The sequence below is a fragment of the Coptis chinensis genome, chromosome 9 (assembly GCF_015680905.1).
Source record: "Coptis chinensis isolate HL-2020 chromosome 9, ASM1568090v1, whole genome shotgun sequence".
Classification (NCBI taxonomy): domain Eukaryota; kingdom Viridiplantae; phylum Streptophyta; class Magnoliopsida; order Ranunculales; family Ranunculaceae; genus Coptis; species Coptis chinensis.
The window spans coordinates 7252490-7266387 of NC_141464.1; the positions used below are offsets into that span (position 1 = coordinate 7252490).

General features: G+C 38.8%; 1 protein-coding gene across 1 annotated transcript; it reads left to right on the forward strand.

Moving 5' to 3' along the window:
• Positions 1-953: 953 nt before the first annotated feature.
• On the forward strand, positions 954-2244 carry LOC147474621 (F-box protein At3g07870-like). The gene has a single exon (XM_086582853.1). It carries the CDS (start codon positions 1325-1327, stop codon positions 2237-2239), a length of 915 nt encoding a protein of 304 aa, XP_086438979.1. The 5' UTR covers positions 954-1324; the 3' UTR covers positions 2240-2244.
• The last annotated feature ends 11654 nt before the right edge of the window (positions 2245-13898 follow it).

Consider the following 13898-nt stretch of genomic DNA (forward strand, 5'->3'; position numbering starts at 1 on the left):
TATCTTGAGAAACTTATATAGTGTCATATATAAGTTGTCCACGAACAAGTTAATAAGCATAAATTGAAAAATTGTTCAAGACTCTATATAAGTTGTTCAATACATTATATAAGCTGCCCCACCTACACATCCGTTTAAGAAAAAACATGTATTACAATATATTTACATGAATCCCGTTAGAACTATTGTGCAGTGTTCAAAGTGATGTATAAAACTAACAAACCTTGTTCTTAGTCCAAATTCACAAATTTCTATGGCACCAAATGACAAAACAAAATCATAATTATGCTTGACTTTTGTTAACCCCTTGTGGCTACACCGACCTTGTAAGGCTTAAAAGGAACTTGACTCGAAGAATCAATAATTCTGAATGAAAGGTTATCGCGATTTACAAATGGATCCCATCCAGATTTGGACGTAAGTTTAGAGTGGGATGTTGTTAGATCATTGTTTCCAGTTGTGTCCATGCAACAATGACCTTTGCTTCCGAAAGGAGACTATCCAGAAATTGAATTATATAATCCAAAATCGGGTCCTTGCAATTATTTTTTTTTTCTTCGATAATCCCATCATCTATATATTAAGCTTCAAAGTAAACAGGGTTACAATCCAAAAAAGATGGAGGAGGTTCTACGCCAGAAATTATTTTTTTATTTTTTATTTTTTGCAAAAAAAATTCCAGCCTAAAGAAATTAGCTGCAAAATGAGATATGATGACATGACATAGTACCCTGTCACATTCGTAATATTGTTGTCATATAAATGTGGAAATCCATCTTTTCTAGTAGAAAATTCGGTGGTGGTGTTTTGCACATGAGCCCTGGATTATCGGATCCAATCGGCCTTTCGGGCTTAGCCCAGCCCATTAGTTCTGAAATATCACTACCAGATGCCGATATATAGAGCCACACCGATATTTTATTTCGACAACAATTGAGACATCGACTCTAGGGTTTCCATACCACAACAAAAAATGTACTCCTTTTAAAAGTTGAAGTTGGTCCCACCATATGGAAAGCAAGAAATAGAAATAGAGGAAGAGGAAAAAACTCTATTTGTCTAACAAAATGACTCCTAAAAAAAGGGACTTGATGCCCTGAAGATGATGACGCAAATGAGTGGAGTCTTCTCCAAGTTACCCAGTGGTATATTTCTCGACTACCACTCAAATCACTTTGTCATTTTAAATACATTTGTAAAACTTGGTTTCATTTCATTTGTCGTAATCCTCGTTTTGCCCAAGAAGTCCTAAACAACTGTCCTTGCATTGTTGTTGCTACTAGAAACAGAGAGTTCTACTTATTAGATAACCAAGTTTTTAATCATGGTGCACCAAGTAGAGCTAGTGCTTAAGTTTAAGTGTTTCGACGATGTTTTTAGTAGTGGGGTTTTTAAAAGAGTGTATGAAGTGATGGGTTGTGTTAATGGATTAATATGTTTTTACTCTGATTATTCGGGTCATCCTGCATTGTATGACTCATCTGTGCCTTATTATATTTGTAATCCGGTTACAAGAGAGTACATTACGTTGCCTAAGTCTCCAAAGTTTGAAGTTGCTCCTGCTGTAATGGGGTTTGGGTTTGATCCGGTTAGTAATGAGTATAAGGTTGTTAGGGTTTTACAGGGTGATTCTTCCAGGATTTTGAGTTTGAAAGCTGAGGCTGAGATCTACACTTTGGGTTCCAAGAAGTGGAGAGGAATAGACAATGTTCCGTATATTACTAATACACCACCGAAGAATGTGCTTGTGAATGGGTGTCTTCATTGGGTGTCATTTGAGAATGTTGAAAATTTGCACTCACTGTATATTGTCTGTTTCAATGTGGGTAAGGAGGAATTTGGTGCAATGAAACCACCCCCTTACACTGACGGTGATACAGAACACAAAAACATGTTTAAAAATTTGGGTGTGGTAGGTGGCTGTCTTTGCTTTATTGATGGAAATTTTAGTGATTATAACGAGTTATGGGTGATGACCGATTATGGAGTACAAGGGTCGTGGGTTAAGCAATGCGTGTTGAAAAAGGCATTATATGGATGGCTTTTGCATGGGGATTATGAATTTATTAAACTAAGGAGTGGTGAACTATTGCTGCTACGTGGTCAGAAGGAAACTGGTTATTATAACCCCACTGAAGACACTTTTAGGCCTATCACGATTGACGGGATACCTCGTGTAGAATTTCGAGTAATAGTTCAAATGGGAAGCCTCTTTTCACGAAGAATGTTCATAAGCTAAGAAAGAGGTAAAGCAATCTAACCCTAAGAGATTTTCTATATACTGATATCTGCACACGCTATCATATATTCGCTTCCGTTATTTGAGAATGAAAACTCAGACAGTTAGGATCATACATTCTGCCATACTATGTTTTTTATCTGAAAATACAATCTTTAGTATTTACTGCATTGTTGTTTCATATGTATTTTCCAAAAGCAGCTAGTCATTGTGTCTAAATCCTGCAGTCATAAAACTTTTCTGTATATTTTGGTTGATAACTTAATATGTTTGTCTACTCATTTGCTTATGATGATTGTCAAACCGTTATGTCTACGGTGGTGATTCAGAAAATCAGTTGATTCGTATGTTTCCGTGGGTTCAAATCTCGATTGGATGGTGATTTTAAATTAAAAATTGTCTCTGCATATTTTTGAGAATTACTTGCTGACATCTCCATTGGCAAGCCGTGGTTGTAGGTATCAATGAGAAGACAGAGCTCTCATTTATTTTAGAAAAAGGCTTGGGTGTTGATTTTGATTGGACTATGGGTTTGGTCATTTTGGATGTTCTTATGTGTCTGAGTTTCAACACAAAGAAGAGGAGAGGGGTTGGAGAGTCCTTCATAGTAGTAGAGGGAAGTTGGATCTGGACATTAATTATTCCCTTAATTCGTTTAGAGACCCACTAAAAGAGATGATTTGCATCCTAACAAGTGCATGTTCCTATTTGATTTGTTTTTTTCTTCATTCCTTCCCTTCTCGTTATATGTTTCACTTTCAATATTTTTTAGTAATTTCTTCAGAAGCAACTAGGAGTTAGGGAAACCCCACCTGTGTTAATAATGGATTTCTTATGTGCATTGCTCCATTTGCATCATCTTCAAGTAGTTTGGTTAGGTTGACATCCATCGGAGGTGCATAGTGCATTACAAAGTCATCTGCAAGCTTACAACAATTAGATAGGTAATCTGCTGTATTGTTACCCTCTGTAAAAATGTGTAAATACCACTCTCTCAAAATCTGGTTGCTAATGTTTGGATCGATGCAGCCAGGTTAGCGCAGTAGCAGGGGTTCTCCTTAATCTCTTGGACTGATCTCACTGCTCTGAGTGAAACAGATGCGACTTTTAAGGTTCTAGTTGTCTCCTGTCAAAAGGGCTGATTGAAGTCCACTGGCAATTGCAATGAGTATCTGTACAAGTACAGATATGTTTCCTTAACATCCCTGCATATGGTGGCTTCACTGTACCTTTGTGATCCCTTATAGGTCCCCCCCCATACCAATTATGCGTATCTGCAACAGATCCATCTGTGCTGATAGTCATTTCATCATCTTCTGGTTTATACCATGTACACGACTTGATAAGCTTTTGGCCTTTCGCGAATATCGAACATCAATACCCAATTTGTGCAGTAGATTTCTTTTTCTCCCTGATTCAGGCACATCCGTGAGTATAGACTGTATGTAGATTTCATCTCTCGTCACCTTAAATAAACTTCCTGATAGTTCTTGGTTCTGTTTTTCTGTTCCTCTCAGCCCAAATAGCATAGATACTGGCACAAACAAATGCTTTCATTACTTCAGACTCCACTGTTGCTTCCCTGCATAATCTCATAATGTTTTACCGTTCTGCTGTAGAATCTACTACTTGAGAGCTCATTCCGATTGGAGCTTTAACACTAGGCTATATCTGCCTTGAGAAAGGACAGTCAAAGTAAATGAGTTTCGAGAGTTTTCTGGCTGAATATTAATATTCAGTTATTCACATAAAGCCAATCTATATTATACCTTGTGCAGAAAAAAGAAACGAAAGGAAAACCTAGTGCATTTAGCAATTTCTCACCACTCTTGGCGTCCATTTATATTTCCTACTACTTGTATGTGAGAGTGTTTGTATCACTTTTTCACTCATTGCAACGTACTTGGTACTTATAATAATTTTTCAGATATAGCAATGTACTTTTCATGGTCAAAAAGTGCTTAGCTGCATATACTTTCACAAATGTTTTCCAGTTATAGCATTCCCTCAGTATGCCGTCGAATCTCCATTAAAACTTGATAATGTGAATTCTTTCTTCCTGATTAATCCCATTTTCCATCCCAAGTTATGCTACATCAGCTATGCACATGAGAGGCATGTGAAGATCTCATCTCCTCCCCAAATTGATTTGAATTATTCTTCTTCTTCCCCAACCCAACCGAGTTGAAAACCTAAACTGAAGACATGACGCAAAGGATTTTAGTCTGGTTGGGTGGGAAAAGAACAAGACTCTGGGTTCAAATAAATTTGAGGAGATGAAGTGGCCTACATTTGGGAGAAGAACAAGACTCTGGGTTTAAACTATGGACATTGAAAAAAAACACATCATCAGTTTTTAACTGAGATTTGATGGAATATTGGCGTAATGCTAAAGCTGAACAAAGTATAAAAGTATAAGCACTTTTTTACTAGAAAAAAGTACATTACCTATTTTGGTGTTGAACTCTTATATGATATTAACTATTGGCATCTAAAATGTTTGAATTTTGTATTAGAAGCTATGATGCACGGATACTACACTTTTTCTATTGCATCGGTGTCCACCGGGTACGATACTGGTACCAGCACAAAGGTCCAGCTAAAAACATGGTTAATGAGGAATGGTTTGAGAAACAATACGCTGATCCGTCTCGACCTGAGCTGATCAACGTGGAATCTAACTTCAGAATTGAATGGAATAACCTTCAAATTATAAAAAAGGATACCCCTGTAAGACTTGGAATCAAAAGGGACCCAGTCTTTGATAAGAACAATGCTTGGGTAGATACACAACCTAAGAATGTAATAGACTTCGGTGGTCAAGAAAGCTCTATTCTGAAAATTATTCATAATGAACATATCCTTCTTCAGGAGAAAGTTAATGCACTGACTAATGAGAGGCTTAAGTCTGAGAAACTGCAAAAACAGATGAAAGAAAAAGCAAAACCTGAAGAGAGAAAATCGAAAAAGAAAGCGAAACCTGAAGAGGAAACTATGAAGCGGTCTGATAAGCAAGAGAAAACAACATTACAAAAAGAAATAACTGAATCTAAAACAGAGAAACCTACAAAACAGAAGAAAAGAAGAAATACGAATAATAATAATGGGAATTCATATATGGAAAAGAGAAAGAAAGAATACGAAATAAGTATTGATTGTATGAAGTCAGAACTGCGTGAAGAGATTCAATTGGTAAAGAAAGAGAATCAATCCAGAAGAAAGATATGCATCCTCAGCAAACTCTGCCTCAAGATACTAATCCTATGAATAAAGAAACTAACAAATTACAGATACCATTAATCCCACCTCAAGAAACTACGGGACAACCTATGCATGGATTAGAGCAAGCTAACCCTATTACTGAAGACCGAACTACAATACCTAACCCGGGATTAGAGAAACCAGTAATGCCTCCTATTACTGAAGACAGAACAGAAATACCTATGCATGGATTAGAGCAAGCTAACCCTATTACTGAAGACATAACAGAAATACCTAAGCAAGCTAACCGGGGATTAGAGAAACCTGTGCCTCAAGAAACAAATCCTATGACTAAAGATACAACCGGGAAACCTAAGCAAGGATTAGAGAAAACTGAAGATACAACAAGATTAGAAAATACTAAGAACAAAAAGAACATCAACATAGAAGAAACAACGGGGAAACCTACTCTATACAATCATAAAACAAAAGCTGTGAATAACAATTCAAAAAGAAAGAATAAGAATAAGAAGAAGAAGAGCAGAAACAACAAGAAAAATAAGAAAAGTAAAGATCCTCTGGAAATAGAATGAACAAGGATCAGAAATGGCAAAGATCCTCCAGTGTTTATCTGTAAATAGTATATCCTTGCGCTTATAGGTCATTTAGTTCAACTCGAGTTTCTGCGCGTTGGATAGGTGGTAGGCTGGGAAACTGGCACTACAAAGTCGAGGTCTCTAGGTCGAAGGATATCATGGCGGGTATTCAAGGTTTGCAAAAAGCAGCCGCTCTAATAGGAAGAAGTACCATCTGAAAACCCATGCTTAGGGGCTTGACTTCAGTCATTAAAGAAATAGTGTTTCTAGTGGCACCAGCCTTAACTTAAATAAAAGGGTTGAGGAAACCCTGATACCGATTAACCGACTCAACTGGATTCCATCTTTCTCGCTATGATCCGATTGTCTAACATTCTTGTATCTAAATATAGAAATAATAAGAAGTGATGCTTGCTGGCTAACGCGCTACTTCTTTATTTAAGTGTGAACTTGACTCTGCCCCGTTTGCAGCTTGCGGACCATTAAATAGCGCCGTTTAGTGGCCTTAGTCGGGAAAGTGCTTCTTCTTCGAAAGAAGAGTCAGGGACGAGCCCTTTTTTTGTATGTAGTTTTCGCTGTCACTTAGTTTTTGGGATTGGATAAATGATTGTGGTCTCATAGATCTTTGGTGCACTGGTTCTCAGTTTACATGGTGGAATTGTCGGCAAGGGGGCTAAGCGAGTTAGCTTGAACTTCCTCTTCCGGTTATGTTATGAGAGGACTGTCTCGTTCCTTTTGGAGTGGGAAAATCGATGAAATGACCAAGTTGTGAGATCGAGAACTACTTTAAAGGAATTAATGGAGGGGTCACCAGAAGTTCATCTTTGGCCCTAATCATAAATTATGGTACACTGGAATTGCTAGAAAACAAGTAGAGCCAAGGTAGCTTCCCTCTCGCCTCGGAAAGCAAGAAGTAGTGGGGTCAAGGGCGATCCTTTCTGCCTTCTCACCCTAGTTCTTCAGGCTGGATCCTCTTTGTGAACACCAACTCAAGCGAAGCCTTCAACTTGTCACTTTCGAGTTTCGTTTGGCCGTTAGCAGATCTGCTGGGCCATCCCGCATAACAAGCAGCGAGGTAGTCTGGAGCTGAGCCTGTGCAAAAGCGAACCAGACGCTGGCTCTCATCTTGGCCGTTGTTTTCACTTTCGCATCACTTTGTGGTGTGATATTGTGCAGACAAGGTGCACCGGGAAAGAAGTATCTCTATCTGCAAAGGACACTGGAAGCGGGTCGAAAAGGAGGCGGGCTCCGGTAAATCAAAGAGTGGCTCCCTCTCAAAAGAAGAAAAAAAAAGTGAGAGGGCGGTAAGGTGGGGAGCGAGTGAAGCATATTATTATTCTAATGTGTGAGACTTGATATCTTCTAATTGCACACCGATCCTCCCCTGAAAAAAAGCTTAGCTTAAATGGTCTGCCTCACTTCACGTGCAGGAATGGATCTTAGCCAGCGGTGACCGCCAGTGGAGTTCCCTTTCTTTGCTTTCAGAATCTGTTTCTACGAGTGGAGTTTACCATGGCGGTGTCCAAATGGGAAGAGAGGGAACTAAACACTTGAGAGAAGTAGGTATGCCTTTGATCCAAGCTACAGTAAAGCCACTGAGAAAAAATCTCAATTGGTTCGAACGTTGCGTAGGTCCAGTTTTTACCTACAGCCTCTCAGCTCAAACTCCCTTTGACTGGTGGCCGCTTAGGCATGAGTTTAGAGGGCTCTGGCAAGAGACGAATCTTTGCGATTGGTAACTATGTTAAACAACGGTTACTTCATCCGTACCATGTGTGGTTTATGTCTTTGTGAAAGACTATTCCTAATGATGGCACATTTGATCAATCGCGTCCACTTGAGTGAGTGGATTAAAGGTGCCCAAAAGTGTTACTGATGTAGAACATGAGTTCGTTTCTTTCTAGGTTCGGTGGTCAAAGCCCACGGGTTGCTTTAGGCGGCCTTTTTCCTTTCTCTTAGTTGGTTGTTGACACATGTCGTGTTCCTATTGGTTTATAGTTTTTAGGATTAGTATAAATAATGAGTTTGTAATTAGGGTTCTTTAGAGTTGTGTTATTGAGAATATTTCAGAGAGAAATAAAGATTTGTTTTAGTTTTAGTTGTTTTGTTTAATTCAAGAGTAGATTTGATAAATTGAAGCTTCCATTAGTTTAGTCTACATCATTTGGTATCGGAGCACGAATCGTTCCTGAGTAAAATCCAATTTTCTTTTTTTCTTATTCGTTTTAATTTTTTGTGTTACTGTTTATCGACACTATTCACGAAGTACTGTTCATCGGAAATACTATTCTCCGGTACTGTTCATCGTGGTACTGTTCACCCGATTAAATTTCAATCTTTTGCTTCTTTTCTCATCGGAGATTCAATTTTTCTTCTTTCAAAGTCAAAAAACCGATTATCTTTACTTCTAAAGATTAAAGTTTCAATCTTTACAGAGCTATGTCGATAGATCTGACTGGCATGACAGAATCTGAGTTAAATTAGTTTGATGAAGACGACTGGGATGTAGGATGAGATACTAGTGTTTCAATTGACTGGGATGCGCCTAATCCTAATCGTGGTGAGCCTTTGTGGGATGCACCACGGGTTGATAACACAACACCAACTACACCTATGCAAGAACAATCATCTGTTAGGAGGCCCAACTAGAAACACGCACAATCCCCTAATAATGTCGCAAGAACACACTTCTCTTAGATTTGCAACACCAAAGAATGATCATTGGGAAGGGTGATGAGACATGGAAGCGCCATTCTATTTCATCAGTAAAGGTAAGTTGTGTACTGTTGTTATTGATGGTGGTTTTACTGATAATCTAGTTTCCCAAGAGATGGTCGATAAACTAGGACTACAGACCACTAAACATCCTAAACCATTTTCTATCCAATGGTTTAAAAAGGGAGATCTAGTGGCAGTCAATCATCAATGTTTAGTTCCACTGACTATAGGACCTTACGAAGATATCTGATATGTGCACCTTTGTTGTTCCAATGGACGTTTTTAATCTTCTACTAGGCCCTTGGCAGTTTGATCGCGAGAGTATTCATGATGGCGTCAAGAACACTCACTTATTCTTGCATAAAGGCGGGGAAATTAATCTTGGAACCGCTCAAACCACCGGATATAGAAACCACTATGTGCGACGACATTCTTGGAAAGCACGAGAATGCGGTATGTTTTTCTCTCTTACATCACATGAGAAAAATAAGTATGATAAAAAACCAGAAATCGAGACAGCAAGCCTTGTTAAAGCCGCACCAAGCCCTACAGTGGACAGCCATGATGCATCCATTTTTATACCCGTTATGGCTTATTCTACTTCTTCTTCTACTGAGGATTTATTTGTTGGTGAGGTGCCGACTAGCAAAGTCGGTAAAACCTTTGGGTGATGATACCAAAGGTTTGGGGCTCGAATCTCGCCAGCATCAAAGAGTTACTGATCTCATTTAAAACAGGCTTACCAAACAAAAAAAAAAAAAAAATATGGAGTTAAACTGTGTTGATTGGGATTCCCCTCTTATTTTTGATGTTTGTCCAGAGGAGGAACATGATAGTTTTTTAGATACTCCACCAATATTTTATGAATACGGAGCAGATGAATCTGAATTTTGTGTCACTACTCCCTCTTTGTCTGGGAATCTTTTCATTGAGTATGCCGATCCGGTTTGGGAGGATTTTGATATTAATTATTCAAAGCTCTTTAGATCTGTGCATCTAAAGTTACAATTGGAGGTATGCGCATTTTATGTTTTGGGATGTGGTAGTATTATCATAGAGTAGAGAAATCATGTTGGTGGTTTTACATCTTTCTTCTTGCATCGCTTTGCATATGGTGATTTTGCAAACTGGCATACATTATGGTGTATTCTTATTCTTGTGAGTAATTATCTGGGCAAAATTCAAGGTCGAATTCGTTTGAACAGCAGGAGAGTGATGGGTATCGGCTCTGGCCTAATTTCATCATCCTTTCGTATATACAAACTCGAGATAAGTTCTTTTCAAACTGGGGAGAATGATGTAGAACATGAGTTCGTTTCTTTCTAGGTTCGGTGGTCAAATCCCACGGGTTGCTTTAGGCGGCCTTTTTCCTTTCTCTTAGTTGATTGTTGACACATGTTGTGTTCCTATTGGTTTATAGTTTTTAGGATTAGTATAAATAATGGGCTTGTAATTAGGGTTCTTTAGAGTTGTGTTATTGAGAATATTTCAGAGAGAAATAAAGATTTGTTTTAGTTTTAGTTGTTTTGTTTAATTCAATAGTAGATTTGATAAACTGAAGCTTCCGCTAGTTTAATCTACATCGTTATAATTTTGACCTTAAGTTAGGCTACTAATCGCTGGCCTTTATTCTATCTATTTAGTATAGTGGAGGTTGGGTCATAATCTGGCAGGGTCTATTGTTAACACAACACTAGGACATAATGTATTTGATGTACCAAATTGTAGGAAACATCAAAACGTATGTGGCTGTTCAACCTTTATTACTCTTCTTGGCCACTCTTTGCTTTATCACACCATTTCTTGGTGTGGTATTGTGCTGAACTAGTATACCCAGGTCGGGAATTTAGGCGTTATGCCGTGTTAGGTGACGATGTCGTCATCGCTGACCCGCTTGTGGCTAAGCGCAATGAGGAAGCCTTAGGTGAATTTCAGGTAGAAATCTCTCGACAAAAGTCATTGATTTCTAGCACTGGTTCATTTGAGTTTGCTAAACGGTTCTTTGTTAAGAATGGGAGTGTGGACTTGAGTCCTATTTCTATTCGGACTTTGATGTCATTTATGTCTCCATTTGGATTAATGGGGATATCCTACCCGTCGCTTATAAAAAATCTTTTGAGAATATGTGGAATGGGATATAAGGTGATTGCTCTCTTAAATCATAATGCGTCTAAACGGGTTCGTCGTATAAGGGCAATGTGGGGATTACCCCGAGGACTGTCCAGTCTTTCTTTTGAAATTTGGTTAGGGCACTCTCTCTCCTTATCTGAAGGGAGTTCTAGTGGCATTCTTGCTATCTGAGCTTAAAGAGTTCAAACGCGGCCTATGCCCAGCATAACTCCCGCATCGCTATAGCAAGGTTGGTTCGCTAAGTTGAAGTTGATCACTGGTTCCACACCGTGGCTGCTGTTCAATCTCTTCCGAACGCTTGATATGATGGTTCTGTCCTTTCACTCGAAGATTGACTGTGCTTATATGGCGACAATGAGAGGCTACTGATTCAGTAATTCAAGAAAAGCCTCACCCCGCACTCTGTCTTGGTTTGCGCTGTTAGACCCTCACAAAATCCGCACCTGGTCGGATTTGGCCAATGCTTTCCTTGCGCAATATAAGTTCAACACTGAAATGGCATCAGATCGTTGCAAACTTCAGCGAATGCAAAAAAGGAAGAATTTCTAATTAAGAGCCTATGCCCAGCGATGTAAAGAATTGGCGGCACAGGTGAAACCCACACAGTAGAGTAAAATACTATTAACCTCCATCATTAGAACCTTAATAACCTTAATAAACCTATCATTCTACCCACACAGTAGAGTAAAATACTATGAAATTCCATCATTCGAACCTCATAAATAACCTAAATAACATTAACATTCTACCCACTCTTTAGAGTAAAAAAGCCTCTCTCAATTAAGGTAACGAGCGGTAGAGTAAAATCCTTTAAAAAAGCATTTAAAAGCTCTTTCCTTTCCTTTCCTTTCTTGAATCCCTAAATGCGCTCCCAGGAAATTATGACATCCCATAGCCGGTAACTAAACCGCGTCTGAGGTCTCTTTTAAAGAGGTTACTCTACTAGAGGAAGGTCTACACAGCAAGGATGAGAATCCGAACTGAGACTGAGAGTAAAAACAAATGATTTCCTCATTCAAACACTAGATGTTTAGCCTGTTACAACAGGTTGTTGTATAGTTAAGACTACTGAGTCCTAGGGTAAGGCAACGGGAGCGGCTACAAGCTTCGAAATTAGATCGCATCGCAAAACGCTCGTTTTGGACCATAAGTAGCAGATTACAAATAGAACTCAACCCACACTTTAGAGTCACTTTCTCCTTTAACACAGGTCTTCTGCTAGCACCTTTGATAGTAGCTCTTTTGAGACAATCCTGCAACTATGGCCATTTATCCAAAGTAGAAATGAATTTAGTGAAAAAAAGATGCTACACACGAAGTAAGGGCTGCTGCTAAACCGATGCAACTACTTCTTCAGTGGAATCTTAGCTTTCCTGAATGAAAGCAGTTGTCAGCTAAGCCACTCGTTAGCTCCTTCCTTCAAGAAAGAATCTACAAGCAAGCTCTCTTGTGAATGGAAAACGAACTTCTAGTCTTTCGTAGGTTCGTGAAGTCAATCTTTCCAGAGTGAGGGTACTCAAGCAAGGGCCGCTAATTCAGAATGAAAGACGCTCAAGCGCTATAAAGAAAACCACCGATTACCTGCTTTTAGATAATATTCCATTCCAGAACTAACAACACTGGTACAATGGAGTGAGGTACCCTTCAAAAAGGGGACCGAACGGGGAGTCATTAGTCAATCTATTCTAGCGAATGAGGGAACAGACTCCAAGTATACCTCCCATAGCCCCAAAAAGACGAAGGGAGGTATACATTCAGAGGCAGTGACTGAAAGAAACAGTGAGTGTTAACTTAAAAAAGTATGCATTAGTGCTTTAAGATTCTCTTACAGTTTGTTTTTAAGTTTCCTAATTCCAGACTTGTAATTGAGAGTTTCTGATTCTCTAGTTGCAAAGACCATTCGATGTTGCCGCTGTCTTCACTTCTGCTGCCGTAGCCTCTACCTTTGCTTCCAGTGCTTATGCCTTTGTTTCTGTCTTCGCTCTTGCCTATGCCAGGATGAGTAAACCAAAGAAAATAGAAATAACAACCTACCCACTCAAAAGAGTCAAATACTTTGCTTTGGAAAATAGAAATTCACTCGGAATCAAACTATGTAAATATTTTCTCTGATTTAGAAAATTCTAAATAAAGAGGATTAGGGAATGGTGTTGACCCTAATAGGTGCATTCCTCCCCGGAAATTTGAACCTCAAAGCCGGTTGTTTCTAGAAACCAATATAATCAATCAATCATTCCTTGTTTTAGAAAGAGGGATATTTCTTTATCCAGGGTAAGGCAGCGGGAGGATGTTGAATCTTTAGTCTTATATTGATTCTAAAAAAAGCCTAAACATAACAGGTAACGTCGTAAGTAACAATGGCGCAAAAGCAAGCGGCGGTGTTCCGATCCGCAAAAGGCCAACCTGATGCCTGGGGCTTAGGACAAAGCGCGTCCGGAGTCTCTTGAAAAATGACCCCAACCCCAACCGTCGCCATAGCATTTTTCAATGCAATATCTTATAATGTGATTTGTACAGGTATTTATGGAATAGGTGTCTCTAATTTAGGATCGAACGTAATTGAAACTAGGAGTATCAATTTGAGTAGGTTGCTTGTATTAGGTGTTCTAGTAGTATTTCTGAAAATGAGAGTTCTGAACGTAAAGATTTTATTTCTTCAAGTCTCAAACCTACTGATACTTCTAATGAACCAATTATGAATTTCAATAATCAACAAATTCTTGATCGATTTTGGAATAACGTAATTCTAAAATTGAAGAAAAAAGAAAGTTTCTGAAAAAAAAAAAAAAAAGAATCTCTTTAAGTTTTCTTATGCCAAGACCCCCTTCTTCAGGGGTTAAGATGTTTTCTGCCATCATACAGTGACTGCCTTTCTTTCAGTTGGATTGCCACTCCAAATTAAGTTTATGATGATTTCCTCACACACTTTAATCACGGACTTTGGCCAAAATGGCCATGTTATGCACAGGAATCCTGTTGAGGACATGTCTTGCTAGTACAACCCTCCCTTGAAA